General features: G+C 39.6%; 1 protein-coding gene across 3 annotated transcripts; it reads right to left on the bottom strand.

Annotated features, from left to right (window-relative positions):
- Positions 1-680: 680 nt before the first annotated feature.
- Positions 681-19,879, bottom strand: ZNF330 (zinc finger protein 330). 3 transcript variants are annotated; one of them, XM_024208119.3, is made up of 10 exons: positions 19,737-19,879; positions 15,019-15,148; positions 14,720-14,739; positions 14,557-14,627; positions 9,555-9,634; positions 7,631-7,757; positions 6,329-6,433; positions 3,579-3,625; positions 2,308-2,425; positions 681-1,418 (listed from the first exon to the last, which is right to left on the bottom strand). In XM_024208119.3, exons 2-10 carry the CDS (start codon positions 15,136-15,138, stop codon positions 1,153-1,155), a joined length of 954 nt encoding a protein of 317 aa, XP_024063887.1. In that variant the 5' UTR covers positions 15,139-15,148; positions 19,737-19,879; the 3' UTR covers positions 681-1,152. The 3 variants fall into 3 exon arrangements, with proteins under 3 accessions (XP_024063887.1, XP_024063886.1, XP_024063888.1); XM_024208118.3 differs by having other exon boundaries at positions 19,771-19,879; XM_024208120.1 differs by lacking the exons at positions 9,555-9,634; positions 19,737-19,879 and having other exon boundaries at positions 15,019-15,111.
- Positions 19,880-21,470: the final 1,591 nt, after the last annotated feature.

The raw sequence follows: 21,470 nt of genomic DNA, 5'->3' as shown, positions 1-21,470 counted from the left end.
TTATCTGTAGTTACACCAAGTTCCAGTTCCAATTTTTTACTTTAAACAATTTAAGGTGGAACTGTTTCTTGGAAGAATCACATGACTTTCATAAAAAGCAGCAAATAATTCCTAATATTTTGATTATAAAGTCATCAGTGTCAGCAAGACACTCCAAAGCATGCATCACTTCTTCTGTGGTTGTGACAGTCTTGTACCTAACAAGTAACAGGGTGCTATTCCAACAGAACACAAACACCCTATTATCTTATTTTAACAAAAATCCTAGGCTTGATTCTTATTGAATCTTTGATTCCTTCCTGCTGCAATGCAGGTGAAGGGGTAGAATAGACTAGTTACCACCCTTTTGACCCCTCTTTGCAAACAATGATGATACTACACTAAAAGAAAGTGATGCTTTTATTGGGTAGGAAGGATACATTAACATTTTTATTGTGATAAATAAACCTTCTGATCTTATATATGTAGGTGACACCGTAGGTGACTGTGATTAATGTATAATGTTCAAAAGGCATGGAATGATAATGTTCAAGAAATATGTTATGGGGAAATGTATTGATCTGCCTCCCCTACATGAAATGGTAAAGTTATTTTAATTTCAGTTTATATTTGGCTCATGATAGGCCTGCAGTAAGTGCTTTCCTAGTACTCAGTCCAGATCAATATTTATGAAAACTCACTACAGAATGCTGCTGACTTTTATTTTGTAAGCCAAAAATGAATACAGCCACCCACTTACACCACTACATATAATTTATGAAATCAGATTACAGAATTACAGTCAAAATTACTCAAGAAAAATAACTTAATTTCTGATGAACAGATGGAAACAAATCCCTTTACCCTCCTACACTCCCAACTTGGTGGGGGAGAAGACATTAAGCTATTACACTCAGTAATCATGAGATCAAAACCACTTTGCTTACTTGCATGAATATGAACATTTATCTGTTTTCCTCTCCACGCCCTCACCTTACACACACACACACATACACACACAAATTTCACCTTGAGTTTCTACAGAAGTTCCATGCCCTTTTTCCCTAAGACGCTTTAAAGCTTAAGTGCCTGGCAGAGCTATTCTAGTGGCACGCATAAAGCACTCCTATACTTATTCCTTCCAAATGCTATAGAGCTCCCCACTATGTAATCTTAGTCTTCCGCTTCTTCATAGTGGGCATAGCCACTAGCATAGGTCCTTCCTAAATTCAAGTTACTGAATAAATCTGTGGTCTCTGTTTCAGAATCCTTCCCTCCCTCCTCATCATCATCCTCTGCTTCATCCTCTTCATATTCGTCGTCATGGTCACCTGCATCTCCATCCTTACCCGATGAGAGGTTCTTCCAGTAGGCATCATAGCCAGAAGCTCCATCTGCCTCTTCACCTCCTGTCTGCCGGCCAAACTTCAGAGAGCGTACTGTGAATAGAAAAAATAGTTAAATTCTTATTCTTCAGCCTCAATCATAAGACACCCACTCATCAATGGAGCATTTGACATTTCTCCATCTACCATCCATCTTCACCACCTACTCGAGTACACTGTCAGCAAACAGCCCAGGACTACAATGATCAGTCTCTTGAGAGACTTTAACTGGTTGTTTTCGGGTTTAATCCTTAAAGTCAGAGCACCTAACTATGACAGACCCTTTTTCTGCTGTTCCCCATCCAAAATATCTTCTCTCCAGAGACATTCATACATAAAATATCTGGTACATTACTGTATTTAGATCATAAACTCTTCAGGACCAGAACTTTGGCTGTAGAGCACACTTCTGGTACTGTAATAAATATGTATTTTATATATAGATATATAGCACCTAAGATAATGTGTGTTTTTTATGGATAAGCAGTGCCGAGTAAGCAGACTCATGTGGGTATCTTCTAATGAATTTCAGCATGCTATTTCTTGATGGTGAAATAAGAAGTGACAGAGCAGAAGTAAACAGTGATCATGGGCGCTTCTTCCTTAGACCACAACTTGAAAGTAGCACTCAAATTCATAACCTTGTCAATCTCCAGGGCACAAATAGCAGTCCTAACGAAGAGATGCTGCAGCTCAGAGTCAGCAACAACTCAAAGTACTCTCAATATAAATGCAACAAACTCCTCAAAACATTCCAAAGCATTCAAGAACTTCAATATTCCCATACATCCCTACACAGCCACCAATGGCATCACATGCTGCCAGTTGAAAAAGATGAACATATTACGTTTTCAAACACAGAAAATAAGACTCCTAGTAAATTTGACTCGCTAAATTAGAGACTCAGCATTTGTTCCATTAGCCTTTCAAGGACAGTCCTTACTTGACATGCTCAGATCCTTTGTCTCCTGAGTTTCATGCCCACATTTAGGGCAAGGAGGCTCTTTTCCCTTTTCTTGCTTAAAAACCTTGCTTCGGGTGTGATCATCACAGAAACAAGCCTGAAGGGTGAAAAAGAGGATAACGAAAAGGATAAAAGTTTTGTCATAACATAATACTCTTCAGTAAGCAGCAGGCAAAAAAAAAATAGTTAAATTTCTAACAGCACCAGGGTAATCTGGCTGAGATTAAAATTTAACTAGTTCTTTCTATAGTGGGACTGGAATTCATGTACAATCTATCCACTAATTGCTTCTGTGCTGGACAAGGTTCCACTGCCTTTTAGGGAAGGGAAGCCAGGAGGATGCTGGAACTGGGAAAAGAGGATGGTGGCCGAGGAAGCAGGGTCCTCAAGGAGTGCCCTGTCTTGGAAGTTGTCAGCCAGGAGGCTGGCCTCAGTCAGTGGGAGCACTGTCTGATAGACCTCAGCCATATGGGTATTGGGTTAGTCCAACAAGTTAAAAGAAAACAAAACTAAACTTCAAATGTCTGTCTTGCAGGGCAGTGTGTTCATTGTCCTGCTAAATGGAACCTCTCCCTGCCACATAGTCAGTCGGTTTATAATTAAAAGAAGACACCAATTGTGAATTAGTACTAATTAAGCACCAACAGTGTGCTCAGCACTGTCCAGGACACTTCAATAAAGACAGTTCCTGCTCTGAACTCTGAGGCGCACACAGTAAGAATAGGAGACTGAGAGAATGGGGTTAATTAGATTGATTGATTTTATTTATTTAAATTGCCCCCCTAATGAAAAATGTCGGGGTGGACAGTACATTTGATGTAAGACTTTAGGAATGACCCAAAGGAGGAAAAGGTGGAGGCCTCGGATACTGGGATGGGAGAATCATACGCTCAGTGCAGAGGAAACAGCATTGAAGACTATGAAAATGGGAGCAGGAAACAACTGAGAAGAGCCTGGCTACGCTAACGGAACTGAAGGATGCAGGCGGGGGACAGGGGGTTTGTTTGTGGAGGTAGAGGGAAATAATGCCAAATGAGATGAGAGATGCAGGCCCTCGAAAGCAAGAATGAGAAATTAAAAACTTTAAAGTGCTGGACAAAAGGGAGATTAAAAGTAATGACCCTTACCTCATACAGAAGGTATGAGTTTTCTATATATTGTGGAGGGAGATGTGACAAGACTTGGTACCAGAAGGACATGTAAGGAGAAGGAGTTACAATTATAGTTACTTTAAGTATCTATATTTTTACCTTACAACGCAGGCATGAATGCTGCCCAAGCCGATTACAGGAAACACCTGATGAAAAAATGGATAACATCAATCTTTAAAAATGAAAGGTAACTTGGCTCTTTTCTTCTACTTTATACATCCAGATTAGCTCTCCAGTACCATAGGTAGCCTAAAATCACCAGTGTCACCAAACAAAATGAAAAGATAATACAGGGAAATACATATTTAGCCAAATATATTATTTGAAAGGACCCTTAATTTCTCAGTAACTTTTCCTGATCAACAGTTCCCAAAGCTACCCAATTGCACAGTTGTCTGCCACTGAAGTTCTGAACATACATTGAACTTAAAGTATAAAAGTAAATGATTTTGTATTTTTTGAAGTCCTTACGATAAGTGTATCTTGCTACAATCATACTCTCTGTAGTTACAGTTGTATTGGGCTATTTTAAAGAGTTTTATATACTGAGTCTAATATCATTAATTTGGTATAAGTTTGAGAGTAAATGGTCCCTTACCCACTCAAAACCAATTTTTTTAAAAGATTCAAATATTTTTGCATTCTCACATCTTTACAAACATGTTGGAGATGATTGAAACCACAGTTTGTTCACAAGGTGGTTTCACTGCTTTTTTCCCCCTCATGGTATCAAAACAAACAAAACAAAACCCACCAGAGCTGTATAGTAACATTCCATTTAAAGTAAGGGCAGAATGCTGATTACCCTTATTTTCCTAATTTGAAAAGGATTTGATGATGCTTAGCAACTTGCAAAATTGAGCTGTCTGTGAGTAGTTTTATAAAGAATTGTCTGTCATGTCGTTATTGAAATCATACTCATTACATATATTTACATATACAATCCAGTGTAATTTTATTGATAGCAAATACACAAGTAACAAGGAGCAGAACTGGGTTGATGGTGTCTTTAAAATCTAGGTTGCCTTAATATTTTCATGTTATTTTTATCTCCACAAGAGGGAGTACTGTAAATGAAATGAAATAGGATTTTATACCTAAATGAGGCTTGTTGAATAAAGAATGTATGAGTATGCACAGCTTGTTTTGAATCTTTACAAACATTTTATCATGTGCATTGTTTATAACCAAACCGCCATCTCACTCTCATCCAACCGTGAGAACAAGCTTTTAAAGCTTCAGAAATGAACAGTAGGGATTCTTCCTTTTGCAGAAGCTGAGCAGAGGTGGGGGATCTGTCATATTCAAAGGCACTGTGAATATTAATTAGTACATTAAAGTATTCCCAGGAGGTAGTCTGCACTTTTAAATGTGTGTGTTGGGTTTGTTTTTGTTTTGTTTTTTACAGCTACATTTTATATTTCAAACTTATGAAATAAAACATTTTTTGTAGCTAGAGTGGGATTGGCCATATCTGTTTGACAATATTTAAATTTAATATAAAACTATCTCACACAGTCCATCTCTCTACTAGGACTACCCTGCGCTGTAGAATGTTAAACATAGTGTAAACCTTGTAAAGTAACTTCTTCACTCACTGTAACGTCACAGCTGTGAATTAAGAGTCAACCCATCAAGAGGAAATTATCCCTTTTGAGCAGCAGTTGCTGCTCCAATGGTGCCTCACAGGAAGGCATTCTGGCAGTTCATAAAGGGGAGCTAATCAAGGCTCAGGCAACAGTTGGCAGGGGGAAAAAGGAATGAGAGATGAAAAGGAGAGGGGAGACTTAGAAAAATAGATTATAAAATTTCAAACAGGAATATTTTGAATCATGAGCTACCATTGAGGCCAAGAGCTTAGTAGATTCATAAAAGGACTGGGCATTTATATGGACAACAAGAACATGTAGTCAGGATAGCAAGGATTTAAAAAAAAAAAAAAAAAACACAAAACAAAACAAAAAAAAAAAAAAAAAAAAGGCACAAAACCAAACACAACCAAGTTTTGAAAGCAGTATAAACCCTCATGTGTTGGGCATAAGCCATCCCCTAATTAACAAGAAGAAAATTATCCTATGGACAGTATGTTTCATACATGCATACTACCAGTTCCCACCCACCCCCCCCATCTTCCTCTGAAACAGTTGGAATTGGCTATGGTTGGATACTGGACTAGCTAGACCACCAGTCTGATCTGATATTACAATTCCTCTGTTCCTGTAAGGTTTCAAGTCCATCTGAGGTTTTTAAGTTTTGCCCACATGATTTTATGGCTGTACCAGACCCCCTATGGTAATCAAAATTTGATAGCTTGTAGTTTCCTGTTCTTTGGTCTATGTATTAAAGTATGTGTTGTTAAAATATGAATGTTGACCCTTTGCTCTATACATAGAGAGCGAGAGAGCAAAGGGTCTCTCTCTATATCTATAGGTCCTGATCCAAAGCCCATTGACTTTGGATAAAAAAAACTTCCCCACACCTTCTGCGTCCTTCTCGCATTCCTCTTCATGCCTTCATCTGTGCTGTATTCTACACGATAGGCCAAGTGCATGATTCAAAACTCACTTCTTCAGATGCTAACCCACATTGACCAAAAAATCCTGTCTTCTATTCAAGGAGTTCCAGCTGAACCACAAGGAATCTGGGGAAGTGCAGCCATGCTAGACAGAGCCAACATTATTTCTAAGGGACCAACAAGAAAAACTCCTGTTGCCTAACCAGCTGGGATAATCACACTGGACAAGTGAAATACCAGGCCATTTTTCACCACCTAAGCAGGTATTATTACACAGTAGGAAGAAGTGAATCTGCTTAACATTGGTGAAAGGGGTTTTAAGTGGATAACTTACATTTAAATGTCTCTGCCTCCAAAACTTGGCAGCTGGCTTGATGCTCAAACTGATCATCTTCGCAGAGGAAATTATGACAAAAAGAGCAGCTGAATATTCTGCCTCCTACAAGATTTATCAAGACAAATAGAAAAAAGAGCAAGCATGGGTTAAAAAAAACAAAACAAACAAAACACCTCTTTTACTCATGTAATTTAGGCTGCTTTACATGGGTTTGACTAAGAATAAATTTTCCCTTCTGTCACAAAACACTTAAGAAGAAAATCCTAAATTAAACATTGTCCATCTGGCATTACGCTGAAATATACTACATATTATAATGACACAGGATAGCATAAAAATGAACCAAGGAACACTACTGGTCATTTTATTCTTATAATATTTTGATTTGATTATGGCTGAAAGAGATCGTGTTAGGACATTTGGGCCAAAATATCCCTTTTCCATGCTTACCATCCCCTCTCCAAAATATAAATTTGGTTGAAATACACAATAGGAACTCCACAATTGGAGACTAGTGTGGTTTGATCAAGGAGCTGGGTACCAAAAGAAACAAAACACCTCTTCCAGTGCAAGGAAAGGAGCAAGAATACCAAAGAGACAGCCAGTGTTTACACAACCTATTGGAGTGATATAATGACATAAGGCTCTCGACACTAAAGTGATGAATGCAGTATAAATGTCTAAGTACATTACATAAATACTCCTGAGTTGTAATCCCATTTTAGACAGATTATATATATGCTCTTGGGCACGTAATTTAAATTCTGTCTCCATTTACCCATTGTAAAATGGGGATGATGCTTAGTGAGCTTCCAGGTGTGTTTTGAAGATTAGCTAATATTTGTGGAGTGCTTTGAAGATGTAAAATGCGACATTAAGTGTTGAGTGTTACAATACTCTAGACCAAGGGTTCTCAACCTTTTTCTTTCTGAGGCCACCCCAAACATGCTATTAAAAACTCCATGGCCCACCTGTGCCACAATAACTGGTTTTCTGCATATAAAAGCCAGGGCCGGCATTAGGAGTTAGCAAGCCAGGCAACTGCCTGGGGCCCCACGCCACAGGGGCCCTCGCGAAGCTACATTGTTCAGGCTTCAACTTCAGGTGGCAGGACTCAGGGCCCTGGGCTTCAGCTTTCTACCCTGGGTCCCAGTAAGTCTAATGCTGGCCCTGCTTGGCGTCCCCCCTGAAACCTGTTCGTGGTCACCCCAGGGGGCCCCGGACCCCTGGTTGAGAACCACTGTCTAGACACTATACGCAAAAAATTAGTTTTCTTTCCTTCAATCTTAAACAACTTACCGTGATCCCAGACACTTCTTTCACACTCAATGCATTCTGCATCTGCAAGAGGGCAGATACAAGCATGTGTGCTGAGACACTTCCTACCATGGCAGACCCAAGCTTCACAGAAATCACAGATTGCACCCTGCAAGCACAGAAAGACATCATCTTGGAACATCTATCATATCTAAAGAGAAATTCTGCTTCTGTACTCTAGAATGTGCCCATGTATCCACTCGGGCTATCAGTGGGCTCATTCCACTTTAGGGGCATGTGGTTTGAGGGGAGGTGAAGGTAAGGCATTTTACCTCTTTCACCTTTACACCCAGTAGCTAGAAATGTATCCAGATTCTAATCAAGTCCTTTCAATATTCAGCTCATGTTCTCGGCATTCACTTCTGCAGGACTTAATAATCTAATCAACTGTGCTTTGGTTTTGCTGTTTTATTTTTTCCATTAATGTCTTGAATCTTATGCATGAAAAATAGCTTTCTCCCCTATAATTTATGGATATGATCTTGCAGCCTTGTTGACATATATGAGATAATGCTCTGGCAAAAATACAGTTTATCAAATCAAAAACCACTCAAGCTATTCTTACAGCTTAAATCAACTATTTAGATTTTATAACAAACTCTACACTAGAACTCTGACCTCTTAAGACAGTAAAGGTCATATAACATATGAAAAGTAAGGCAAAAATTAAGTAATCAGTTTATAACCAATTTAATTTTACAGTTAAAGTTACAAGACTACAAAAACTACAAACCTCAAACTTCAATTTTAATATTTGACAGACAGAAGATTTCCTACCTCACATATGACAGCAACTTCACAATATACTGTATGCATAGGGATTTAATGGAGTTACATCAACATAAAACTGACATACTGGAGTGGAGAATCAGGCCCACAGTGTTAAGATTCAATGAAAAATCTGTTGCATTTTAAGGCACAGAATGATTTTGTTATTGCAAACAGTCCACTACCTAGCGGAGGCTTCTGCAGGGATATATTTACATAAATTTTCCACCCAGGAGCCCCATCTCCCTAAATTTTAAATTTTTAAGAATTTCTTTGGCAATATTCACATTTACAAATAATACTTTTGGTATTTCAAAGGGACTTATCACTTAACTATATAAGGGATGAAAAAGGAAAATAAGTTACTGATTTACAGAACAATCACTGTAAATAAAATTATTTATGGTTAAACATAGTTCTCAGTGACTGCATTCTAAAAATCTACATAACTCCATTAGCTTCAATGGCATTAATCTAGATTTATACCATTTTAATGGAGATCTCATTGGGGGCTACTCAGGTATGTATGTAAAGATACTTAAGTGCATAAGGGTTTGCAGGATCTGCGTTTAAAGTGTTAATTTAGCTTTGTAGTCCTATGGAGATGTATTTTGTTACAGTGTACTGAGAATAATAATATTCTGAGGTTTAGTCTGATATTATTCTATAAAAAATAAAAGCCCAATTCACACAGTCCAAGACCAGAAGGGACCATTCTGATCATCTGGTCCAGAGGTTCTCAACCTTTTTCTTTCCGACAGCCCCCCATGATATAAAAACTCCACGGCCCACCTGTGCTGCAATAATTGGTTTTCTACATATAAAAGCCAGAGTCGGCATTACGGGGTAGGAAGCAGGACAATTGCCTGGGGTCCCCATGAAGATGTATTGCTCAGGCTTCAACTTCTGCCCCAGGTGGTGGGGCTCAGGAACCTGGGCTTCAGACCCATGTGGTGGGGCTTTGGCTTTATGCCCTGGGCCCCAACGAGTCTAATGCTGGACCTGCTTGGAAGCCCCCCTGAAACCTGCTCGCGGCACCCTGGTTGAGAACCACTAATCTAGTCTGACCTTCTGTGTAACACAGACCATAGAATTTTTGAAGAATTCTCTGAAAGACAACATGCTTTTATATACATACCACCATTGCAAGGCCAGTACTGTACACACCAGCATGCTTTATAACACAGTCTGAAGACTTCATCATACATTTTGTTTTCCCTATTAATCCAAAACAACAACAAATTATTTAGAGTCAAAGACAACGTAACAGCAGTGAAAAATAAGGAATTTAAGCAGTTACTTCAGTATATAAAAGGCACACACAAAAATGCAACCAAACAACATGCAACACGCTATCACACCTCCCTCTCTGATCCTCCAGAACAAACGATTAATTATTTTTCTTATCCATTTAGGCCTAAATCTCTCTCACCTTACTTCTGAGATTGTAAATTCTGTAGGGCTGGGCCCATGTCTTACTATGTGTTTTGTAGCCTGCTGAGCACTCTGTCAGCACTTCACACATCAAAAAAAATCACATAAAAAATTAAAAACATTATTTAGATTGCAGAGTCAAACAATCAACATTTTTACCACTCAGTAATAGTGACCATAATATAATTACATTTAGTACCCTTGTAGTGGGAAAATACCAAAACATGCCAGCACAGTAACATTTAACTTTTTTAAAAAGGACTACAAAAGAATGAGGATGCTAGTTAGATGAAAATCAAAAAGAGCCCTCACAAAGGTAAAATACACCTCTACCCCGATATAATGCGACCCGATATAACACGAATTCGGATATAATGCAGTAAAGCAGCGCTCTGGGGGGGCGGGGCTGCATGCTCCAGCGGATGAAAGCAAGTTCGATATAACGTGGTTTCACCTATAACGCGGTAAGATTTTTTGGCTCCCGAGGACAGCGTTATATCGGGGTAGAGGTGTACCTTCAAGCAGCATGAAGACTACTTAAAAACACCATAACAGAGGCTCAGACTAAATGTATACCCCTAATAAAAAAAGACAGGAGGAGGACCAAAAGAATACCACTGTGGCTAAACTTCAGACTAATGGAGGCCATTGAGGGGGTCGGGTGGGGAATCCTTTAAAATCTGGAAGTCAAATCCTAATGTGGAAAATAGGAAGGACCACAAACTCTGGCAAGTAAAACATAAAAGTATAATTAGGCAGACCTAGAAAAAATTTGAGAAGCAACTTGCTAAAGACACAAAAACTAACAGTACTTTTTTTCTTTTTTAAGTACATCAGAAGCCGGAAACCCAGGGAATGGAACCACCGATAACAAAAGTGTAAAAAGAGCATTCAGGGACATCAAGGCCATTCTAGAGAAGCTAAATGAATTCGCTGCAGCAGTTTTCACTGGAGAAGATTTGGGGAAGATACCCACATCAGAGCTATTCTTTTGGGGCATAAATCTGAAGTACTGTCCCCAATTAGAACAAATTGATACCCTACACAGTAATAAGTCACCACAACCAGACGCTGGTCATCTAAGAGTTCTGAAGGAACTCAAATATGAAATTTTGAGAACTACTAATTGTAGTATGTAACCTATCACTAAAGTCAGTCTCTGGTCCAGATAACTGGAAATTAACTAATGAATGCCAATTTTTTAAAAGGGCTCCAGAGGCGATGCTGGCAATTACAGACCGGTAAGACTAATTTCTGTATTGGTAGAAACTATAGTGAAGAACAAAATTATCAGACACAGAGATAAACATGATTTGTTAGGGAAAAGTCAACAGAGCTTTTGTAAAGGGAAGTTGTGCCTCATTAATCTATCAGAATTCTTTGAAAGAGTCAAAAAGCATGTGGATAAGGGTGATCCAATTGATATAGTGTACTTGGATTTTTCAGAAAGCCTAAAGGTCCCTCACCAAAAAGCTCTTTAAGGAAACTATATAGCCGTGGCATAAGAGGAATGGTCTTTTCATGGATCAGTCACTCGTTGAAAGACAAGAAACAAAGGATAGGAATAAATGGTCAGTTTTCATAATGGAGAGAAATGAACAGCAGGGTCCCCCAAGGATCTGTATTGGGACCTGTGCTGTTCAACGTTCACTAATGTTCTGGAAAAGGAGGTTAACAGTGAAGTGGCAAAGTTTGTAGACAATTCAAAATTATTCAAAAGAGCTGAGCCAAAGCAGACTGTGAGGAGTTAGAGAGTTCTCCCCAAACTGGGCAACAAAATGGCAGATGTAATTCAATATTGATAAGTGCAAAGTAATGCACAAGTGAAAAAATAAAACTCTACATATACACCGACAGATTCTAAGTTTGCTCTTGCCACCCAAGAACATTATTATGGAAATGCTGTGGAGAGTTCTCTGAAAACCTCCACTCAATGGGCAGCAGCAATCAACAAGGCTTAGCAATATGTTAGGAACTATTTGGAAAGGGGATAAAAAAATAAAACAGAAAATATCATAATACCACCATGTAAATCCATGGTGCATCCATGTTCAGTTCTGGTCGTCCCATCTCAAAATAGATATAATGGAACTGGAAAAGGTTAAGAGAAGAGCAACAAAGATGATTCAGGGTACGGAATGGCTTCCGTACAAGGAGAGACTAAAAAGATTACGATTGTTCAGCTTGGAAAGGAGATGACTAAGGGGGGATATGATAGAAATTATAAAATCATGAATGGTGTGGGAAAAGTGAATACAAAAGTATTATTTACCCTTTCCCACAATACAAAAACCAGGGGTCACCCGATGAGCAGGCAGATTTAATACAAACAAGGGGAAGTACTATTTCGCACCATGCACAACTAACCTGATATTGTGATGGCCAAAAGTATAACTGTTCAAAAAGGAACTGGATAAGTTCATGGAGGATAGGTCCGTTAATGGCTATTAGCCAAAATGGCTAGGGACACAATCTCATCCCCAGGGCGACCCTAAACCTCTGACTACCAGGAGCTGGGAATGGAAGACAGTGGTGTATCATTCCATAATTGCCCTTTTCTGTACTCTCCCCTGAAGCTCTGGTATGGCCACTATCAGAGACAGGATAGCAGGCAAGATGGACTATATTCTGACCCAGTATGGCAGCTCTTATGTTCTTCAAGTTAAGAAATGCCACATTTAGAGTTACCTCTGCAACCTTAATTCTGCCCCCTTGTGTGTCCACCTTGTGCACTGGATGAGGCCGGGGTCTGGAAAAAGTAATGTGTGATCATGTATCTAAAGACTATCATAATATATATGCACAAAAGGGTTGAATGGATATTGCACAGGCAACTACAAATCTTGCATTTCCTAGCTTTTGAGTAAAAAGAACAGGAGTACTTGTGGCACCTTAGAGACTAACAAATTTATTAGCGCATAAGCTTTCGTGGGCTACAACCCACTTCTTCGGATGCATATGCTCTAATAAATTTGTTAGTCTCTAAGGTGCCACAAGTACTCCTGTTCTTTTTGCGGATACAGACTAACACGGCTGCTACTCTGAAACCTAGCTTTTGAGTGTTTGACTTTGCAACCTTAGTAATGTTCTTTTAACCTAGCTTTCATGGTATGCAATTTTTTTTTAAGGAAAAATTAGGAAAAGTATTAAAAATTCTGCCACATGGAACTGTAAACTAAACCCTCTATGCAGCATCAGCAGGTGCTTATAGTACTTTAGCTGCATGACAATCTACATTAGCTAATGGCAGGAAGGGTGGGGAAGGACTGCTGGAGTTATGTGCTGGGTATGGAAAGGTGGCTGGGGTCTCATCAGCATGGCTCTCTGTCCCCTTTCAGCACTTTGGGGGAGCTGGTGCCCTATATGGTACACCTAAAGGGGAGAACATTTTTTAACAGCTTTATAACTCAGGAGAATTTCATGGGACAAGAAAGCAAAAGGCATGCTTCTAGCCCTCGGGCTTTGTTCCTACCTAATTTCAGAGGCCCACTACAGACAATGAAAGTGTTAGAACTTCTTAAAAAAATGGAAGCTTAGAATGTTTTAATGGAAAATTTTAGGCAGCCTAAATATAAGAATCACTAGCAGCTCACCCTATGATACAAGTACCAAACAATTCTGATTGTCTTTACTAGGAAATCTTGGAAGCTTACATCTTTTTTGTAGGATACTTTTAGGAACACTTTCTTCTCTCTGTAAACATTTTGCACATCAAGATAGACAAATTCAGCAAGACTCAATTCATTTAAAAGATGTGTAATATACTAGAAAAGCAGAAAATGAACGTTCACCACTTTAGTGTAGTCTCTAATGACAGAAAGAAGGTTTATGAATTATGATATACAGTGGAACAGTATTACACACTAATGGCCAGTTTTTCAGAAATGCTCAGCATCTGCAGCTTCCCGTGAAGTCAACAGGAATTGCAGGTGGTCAATACCTCTGAAAATCAAACCATAAATCACCAACATGCTTTATGGCAAGTAGAAAATATGTAAAAAATACATGAAAGCTTGTTAAACCAGGAAACCAACACAATTCATTTCAAAGTATACGTCATATTTAGCCCCCCTTCACCTCCCCTTTTAAGCAAGTACCAGTGCAAATAAGATTTAGTAACTGATCTAAAGCCCCCTGCCGCCAGTGGGAGTCTTTCCACTGAGTTGAAAGGGCTTTGGAGCAGACCTTTAATGCACGTAAGTACTGTGGTAACAAGTTATACAATATACACATACAAGGCAAACAATTTATCACTGATTTAATTTATACTAATAAGCAGTGGTAATAACATTGTGCTAAAAGCTGCAATATTTCCTGATTAAAAGAGCAGCATTTTGGCAGCCTTTTTAACTTTGCTCTCAGCATCAAGCAATCCCACAGCCATTTATTCAAAGGGAGAGCCAGAATGTAGAACACTCTCAGTCATAACAAATAGCTAAACATGTTTTTTAAACAATAAAATCACACAAATCAACGGCCAAAACCCTTTTGGGTCAGTGACTATTCAAGTGGACAAGAGTTTGCACAATCAGGCCTCAAGGGGCAAATTCTCAGCTGGGCAAATTGGCATAGTCCCATGAATTTACACCAGCTGATGATCAGCTTCCAGACAGACCTAGTTAAAATACTGAGACTTTATATAAGAACACAAAGGGAATGCAGTGTAAGGGGGGGAAAGTGTATTTTCCTTTGTCAGTTACACTTACCACAGTGTGCACAAATAGGCAATTTTTGAACAGAACTACAAAAGTAGCAGAAGGCTCTATTCTTCTGTCGTCTTGTCATATGAAAAAATCAAAACAAAGCATTAAACAAAATCTTTAAAAGTAAAAATAGGTTAAAATGCTGAAGAAAAACAAGCATATTTACCTTTGGCATTTATCACATTCCTGTGAAATGCAAATTATAAATAGTTATTTTTCCCCATGTAAAACAGTCAATGTACAGCTTTTGTAATGATTCTGATATAATTTATGATTAGGTAACCATTAGATATATATTTATATTGAAACACTCAAATGCTTCTTTAAATCCAAAGCTCATGATATAAATAAATTATCATATAAGTATAAAGAATAACTTTCTAATTTAATGCAGCCAATGTAACTATATCAGTGGTTTCACAGAAATTTAAAAATTGATATCAGATGTAGTTTTGGTTATTTTACCATTGAAGCATTACAAGGATGTTTAGCTAAATCTATGTTGCCCCTTGAAGCTCTTATCTGCTTTTCACGTTCTCGACGATTCTCAGCCTTCTTGCGTGCGCCTGTCTTCTTTTTAGGCATTTTTCTCTTTCTGTCAGAAACAACAAAAAACAATACAGACACACAAATATTTTACACATATGGAAGCATTAATTAGTCCTTTGTGTTCAAGCCCTGTAAAGGCCAGAACTATTATATTAGCATCATCTACTTCCACTCATTCCTTTCTCTGAAAGCTCCACCCCTTCATCTTTGAATGTAATTTAAGGGCCCAATCCCAAAAACACTGAATTAGCTGTAGTCCCAATGACTTGAATGGAGTTACTCTGTACTGAACTCTGTGCTTGGCAATATAATCCATCTGTAAGGTAGTGGTGATGTTTTTTGTTGTTGCTTTAATTTCCCCACGTCTTACTAATGGATCACACATAGGGTGACCAGACAGCAAGTGTGAAAAATCGGGACAGGGGATGGGGGGTAATAGGAGCCTATATAAGAAAAAGACCCAAAGATCGGGACTGTCCCTATAAAATCAGGACATCTGGTCACTCTAATCACATATGAAGTTTATTTTCTTTCTTTCACCTCTCTCTCTTCCCTCAAATCTAGACACAATCTGGTTAATTAAGTCAGAGCACTGTTCTTCAATGGCAAAAGTCAGAGTATTGCAGCAATCCAAACTTAACACTTACCAAACAATTAGAGAGATTTAAATGTGTTAGTCTCTAAGGTGCCAGAAATACTCCTTGTTCTTTTAATTAGAGAGATGTGACTTGATTATAATAATGACCATGCTGAGTTAGACCTATGTTCCATCTAGCCCAGTATCCTGTCTTCCAACAGAGGCTGGTGCTAGATCAGGGGTTCTCAAACTGGGGGTCGGGAACCCTCCTGGGGTGGTGAGGTTATTAAATGGGGGGGCATGAGCTGTCAGCCTCCACCCCAAACTCCGCTTTGCCTCCAGCATTGATAATGGTATTAAATATATTTAAACGTGTTTTTAGTTTACAAAGGGGGTCGCACTCAGAGGCTTGCTATGTGAAAGGGGTCACCAGTACAAAAGTTTGAGAACCACTGTGCTAGATGCTTCAGAGTGAATGAACAGAACAGGCAATTATCGAGTGATCCATCCCCTGTCGTCCAGTCCCAGCTTCTGGCAGTCAAGAGCTTGTTTAAGGGTATGTCTACACTGCCCACGTTACACAGCGGCCACATCAGCGCTGTGACGTGGGAGAGCTCTCCCGGCGATTAAAAAAAAAACAAAAAACACCCCGAACAAGCGGTAGTAGCTATATCGCCAGGAGCCACACTGCCTATACTGCCACTTTTCAGCGCTAAAACTTTCGTCGCTCAGGGGGGTGTTTTTCCACACACCCCGAACGACAAAAGTTTTAGTGCAGAAACTGGCACCATAGACACAGCCTAATCTTAAAATACACCAGTGAAGCTGTGTCGCTGCTGCGCTTCAGTGTAGATACTATCTTCTACGCCGACAGAAAGGATTCTCCCATCGGCGTAGGTAATCCGTCTCCCTGAGGGGAATAGCTAGGTTGACAGAAGAAGTCTTCCATCAACCTAGCGCTGTCTACACACAAACTTAGGTCAGCTTAAGAATGCCACTCAGGGTGTGGATTTTCAGACCCAACTGACACAGTTAAACTGACCTAATTTTCTTGTGCAGACCAGGCATTGGGGACATCCAGAGCATAGGGTTGCATCCCTGACCATCTTAGCTAATAGCCATTGGTGGACTTATTCTCCGTGAAATTGTTATTCTTTTCTGAACCCAGTTATACTTTTGGTCTTCTCAACATCCCCTGGCAATGAGTTCCACAGGTTGACTGTGCATTGAGTGAAGAAGTACTTCCTTTTGTTTTAAACCTGCTGCCTATTAACTTCATAGGGTGACCCCTAATTCTTGTGTTATGTGAACCCATAAATATACTTTCCTGTTCCCTTTCTCTACTTCTATCATTAGGGTTTAACGTGGCTACACTGCTACACGTGTGTACTATGAACGGCAGGATCACAGCCCTGAAACAGAAATAAACCCATCACCAATGGCTTCTGATATCTCAAGGTGTAAATCCGTATCTCAAATTTCACTCAAAAAAAGGAAAAAACAAACCAAAAAAGCTTATTTGACAAAACAGTTATTCTGTTGAAGAAAAGGCTCTAGGAGAGTGTTACCACAAATTTCTGTGTAGAGGGCTAAAGAAAAATGTTGTTTCCTAAGGGGGAAAAATACCTATCTTCCCCTCTAATAGAGAAAGCAATATATTGTTTAGTCCAGATATTAAAATTTGCTTTTTGATAACCCACATAAGTCAGTTTGTTCACCTCTTAGTATTTCACACCAGGTTTAAATTGTATTAGAGTGTCATATTTTGTATTCAAAATTGCATTGCTGAGCTTCCTGCTGGCAACTGTCATTATTCTGGAGTGTTACATTTATGATGCTTAGAGCGCAATATCAGATTGTAAACTAATTTACATGCTACTTTAATACTGATTTAACAATAAGAACTTTAATGTTTACTGTTTATACATAACCTTGTCATTGTTGATTTCACATTCTGAGGCACTGAAATGGCAATTTTAATGAAAAACTTCACATTTCAAAAACAACTGGGTACACAGGTGGCGACAAATGCTTAAGATGTGAATTTAAAGAAAGCTGCACTAAAAAAAAATGTGGTGCAGGTTTCTTTTAATAAAGATCCCATATCAAACAACCCATTCAAACACTATGCAATAAATAATAAACAACACTTTGCACACACATCGTTATTTTCAAATGAGGATCTCAAAATACTTTACAACCATTAATTAATCCTCAACATTCCTATGAGGTAGGTATTACCCTCATTTTACAGAAGGATAAGATGAGACTCAGCGAGGTTAAATGTATTGCCAAAAATATACAGGAAATATGTAACATCTGGAAGCAGAATGCAGGAAACCTAGCTCCTGGTGCCATTCTCTAATCGCTATTTCCCCTTACTGTTAATTCCATATTGGCCTGAGTGACTTTACAGTAATGTTAACCCTTGATATTGTTATGGCTATAATGGATAGCTGTAACAAATTGCACATCTGAGTTACTGAGAGATAAAAGTGTGCTTCCCCCACAAGAGAAATCAATGTTTTCATAGTTAATGAGTTCAAATGTTAACACTTGGAGTAGGCTGTCCTTATTACCCAGATTTATATGCATGACAATTTATCCATGCACATCAGTAGGATGCCCCATACAGAGAAGGCAGCTGAAAAGCACACCAGAACCTTTCTTATAAGGAGTATTTGATCAAGGTGTCTATTAATCACTTTGAGCAGAATCGATATGACATTTTTATTTTAAATGTTTCCACTGTATTAACATCATTTGGTATTTATATTATTCAGTACAATGACTGTGCATTTATTATTTAACTACCACACTAGCTATACTCTCTAGTCACAAAACATGTAATGTCCTACCAATTTTATTTCTTGAATGTCTTGCTTTTTATAGGCTGAATCCTTTAAGTTTTACTCAGGCAAGACTCCCAAGAGCCCTGTAAACCCCAGCCAAATTACCTGCTGCCTCCCCTTTAAAATGAATGGCACACCTCTTGAACTGGCACTTGCTGCCAATTTCACCACAGTACACAGCAATTAATTATCAATAAAGAAAATTCTCTACCACTCCCACCTTTTCTGTATTGTTATTTAATCAAAATAACAGGTAACTATTTGAGGCATACATTCAAGTAGTTTTATGGCTTGATTTATGTTACTAATATTTCATCTAACAAAAATGCAGCATATTTTTGTTCCTGATTATTTTAGGCTTGACATTTCATCTATGCCAGAATATTAGCGACATCTTTGAAAGCTGGCGTCAATCATCCTGGAAACTCTTGCTGGTTAAACTTCAACAGAGTTCCTAAAGCTGTAGCTGCTACTAGCATGATTTAGAAATAGTCATGTTTTCTAGAAGTGCTGGAAACCTTTCACCACTCATACAAGATATCTAGTATTGTAAGTCTTTAAACTGTAAACCTAGGTATGTTGTTTAATGTCCAGCCTACATTGCAGGTGCTAAAATAAATAACTTTTCATGTTTTTGGAAATAACTGAGAACCAGGGCAGATTTTATGTTTTAATGGACTCTAAGTAAGAGAGGGGCCTAAATCACCCTTCAGGTGACCCTGTTTCCAGAAGAAGAGATCAAGCAGGACCTCATGCCAATGGCCCTAACACAGATCACAGCGGGATTCTTGGATCCAGCCTGCGAGGTATTCCCAAAAGCAAAGTCCTCAAACAGTGACGATCTCTTGGAGTCGGGCCCGTGGTTTAAACTACTAAAAGCAAATATTACAGAACATCATCCGCCTCCAGCTTCATTCCCCCCCCCCCCCCCTTCCCGGGGCCAGGGGCGCACAATGTCCCAGACATAGTCAACCTGAGCACTGGACAAACCAATGAGAATGGAGGTGGCTCCTGATAAGCCCCGGCACTACACCAGGGGCTCGGGAGCTCGAGGGTCTCTCCCACCGCCTACGGGGGAAGCAGCTTGAGGGTCTCTCCCCCCGCCGCCGAACGTTGGGACAGAAGTAGAACGCTGAAGAGCCCACCATTCTTTCCACCCCTGCTGATCCAGAACCAGGCACAGCTGGCAACCGGTGCCTACAAACCTCCTTCCACCCCCAGCGTCGCGCTGCCTCTCACCTGGCCCCGCTACTCTCGCAGCCGCCCGGCTTCTCCTCTGCGGTGAGTGAGTGTGCGGAAGCCGGAACCGGTCCCTCCTTAGCCGCTCTCGGCTTCACACACAGCCGCTCGCTGTGCAGCCTCGGAGGTTCCGGGCGGCGGCGGCTGTATCCCGGATCCTTTCCCCGGTGCCAGGGGCTCCAGGGCTAGTGTGGCCGCCCGAGAGCAGTATCGCTCTGCAGGGCGCACGGGCACCTTGGAAGCTGAACTTTGGGCGGACACGCGGCCGGCGGAAAAGCGCTCTCTAAAAATGCCCCTTCTCGTGGGGGGCAGCACAAAGCCAGGCGTGCTCAAACTTGACTGGTGCTGACGGCCACCGTGACCCTTGATCTTGCACCCAACTCCTAAGCCGAGACTTTGTTTCCTGTATGTCTGCGAAGTCCTGGATAAATAATAAATCATGTATAAGATAGACACATTGTGAGCCCAATAACCCCATCTGAGCAATTGTCTCTGGTCAGCATTGCCCCGGGAAATAAAACTAGATTGCAGGGTTTGTGTAATGTTTGCTTTTAGTGATGAGATAAGCTTTAAATATAAGCAAAGCCAGTAGCTGTTTGGGCTCCTATTGTGCATATGTGCATGTTAAAATCAGAAGAACTTGATTTAATATATATATTATTATAGAGAGAGAGCGCACCTCTTTGGCAATTTAAAGATAGGTAAGATCTCTACTGGAAAGAGTGTACAATCTAACCAGAGTAGGTGCAAATAAAGCATGAGAGATGTGATGTAATGTGATTCATCAGAACATTCTGATGTACATTTTATTTTTAGTTCCATCATTTGGGGGGGGGGGGTAGACTGAAGCAGTCAAGATGGGGAGAAAAAGAGATGCAAGCAGAAATGGAAAGGCTCTGAAAGTATAGGTCAAAACAACAGTCAAAGCGGATTTTTTGATGACACATACTAGCAAATGTTAAATATATAGCTGGTGTGGGAACTTCCAGGACGCAGTGTAGGAGCACAGCTTTTAAATTCCATTGAAATACATTGGACAGGGATTGGAAGAACACAATAGAAAATGGTAAATGTGTGGTCACCAAATGACGACTGACCCTCTTAAGCTAAGACAGTTGGCATATTCTTGCCCCTTTTGGCCCAAGTGGTTAGCCAAAAAATTGGGATCTAATAGGTTGTTCCAGTTAAGAGGAGAAACTGGTGATAATCAGGTTTCAGTCTCTAAGGTGCCACAAGGAGTCCTCTGAGCAAAAGCTCTTGGGTGGGTTCATATATTTCTTTTCTTAAGTGAGGGCTTATGCTTACAGTTATGTTAATCGAAGGGTGAGTTCACACCTATCATTCTCAATGGGATTTTAACTCAACCCATAATAAGATTTCACCCAGCTCATAACAATATAAACATAATTGTAATATATTTGCTTGTATCTTCCTTGACTGAAAACTAGAAATTGCTTGCTGTCTGAGTTTACCAGCAATAATAAACATTCATATTTGGTCTCTGTAGAAAAAGAAGGACCATGGCCTACATTTGATCTGTTGGGTTACGCTTTGGGTACCTGCGTCCTGGAGAGAAGCCAGAAATCTCTCTCCATCTTCATTAGTGTGGGTACTAATTAAGCAGAACATTTTTCTGCTGATTTTAAAATGTATGGTACTGGTACATTGCTTGAAAAATAATTGAAAACATCTTTCTTGTT

Source organism: Terrapene carolina, unplaced genomic scaffold (genome assembly GCF_002925995.2).
Source record: "Terrapene carolina triunguis isolate 2854851 unplaced genomic scaffold, T_m_triunguis-2.0 Scaffold66, whole genome shotgun sequence".
NCBI classification, from domain to species: Eukaryota; Metazoa; Chordata; order Testudines; family Emydidae; genus Terrapene; species Terrapene triunguis.
This window is presented reverse-complemented; position numbering and strand designations above follow the sequence as displayed.

Excerpts from the sequence above, each read along its gene's own strand:
- ZNF330 (XM_024208119.3), bottom strand. The coding sequence starts at position 15,138 with ATGCCTAAAAAGAAGACAGGCGCACGCAAGAAGGCTGAGAATCGTCGA. Across the intron at positions 14,740-15,018 it reads ATCCTTGTAATGCTTCAATG|GAATGTGATAAATGCCAAAG; the intron begins GTAAAATAACCA and ends TGCATTTCACAG. Across the intron at positions 9,635-14,556 it reads GCCTATTTGTGCACACTGTG|GGAAAACAAAATGTATGATG; the intron begins GTAAGTGTAACT and ends TTGGATTAATAG.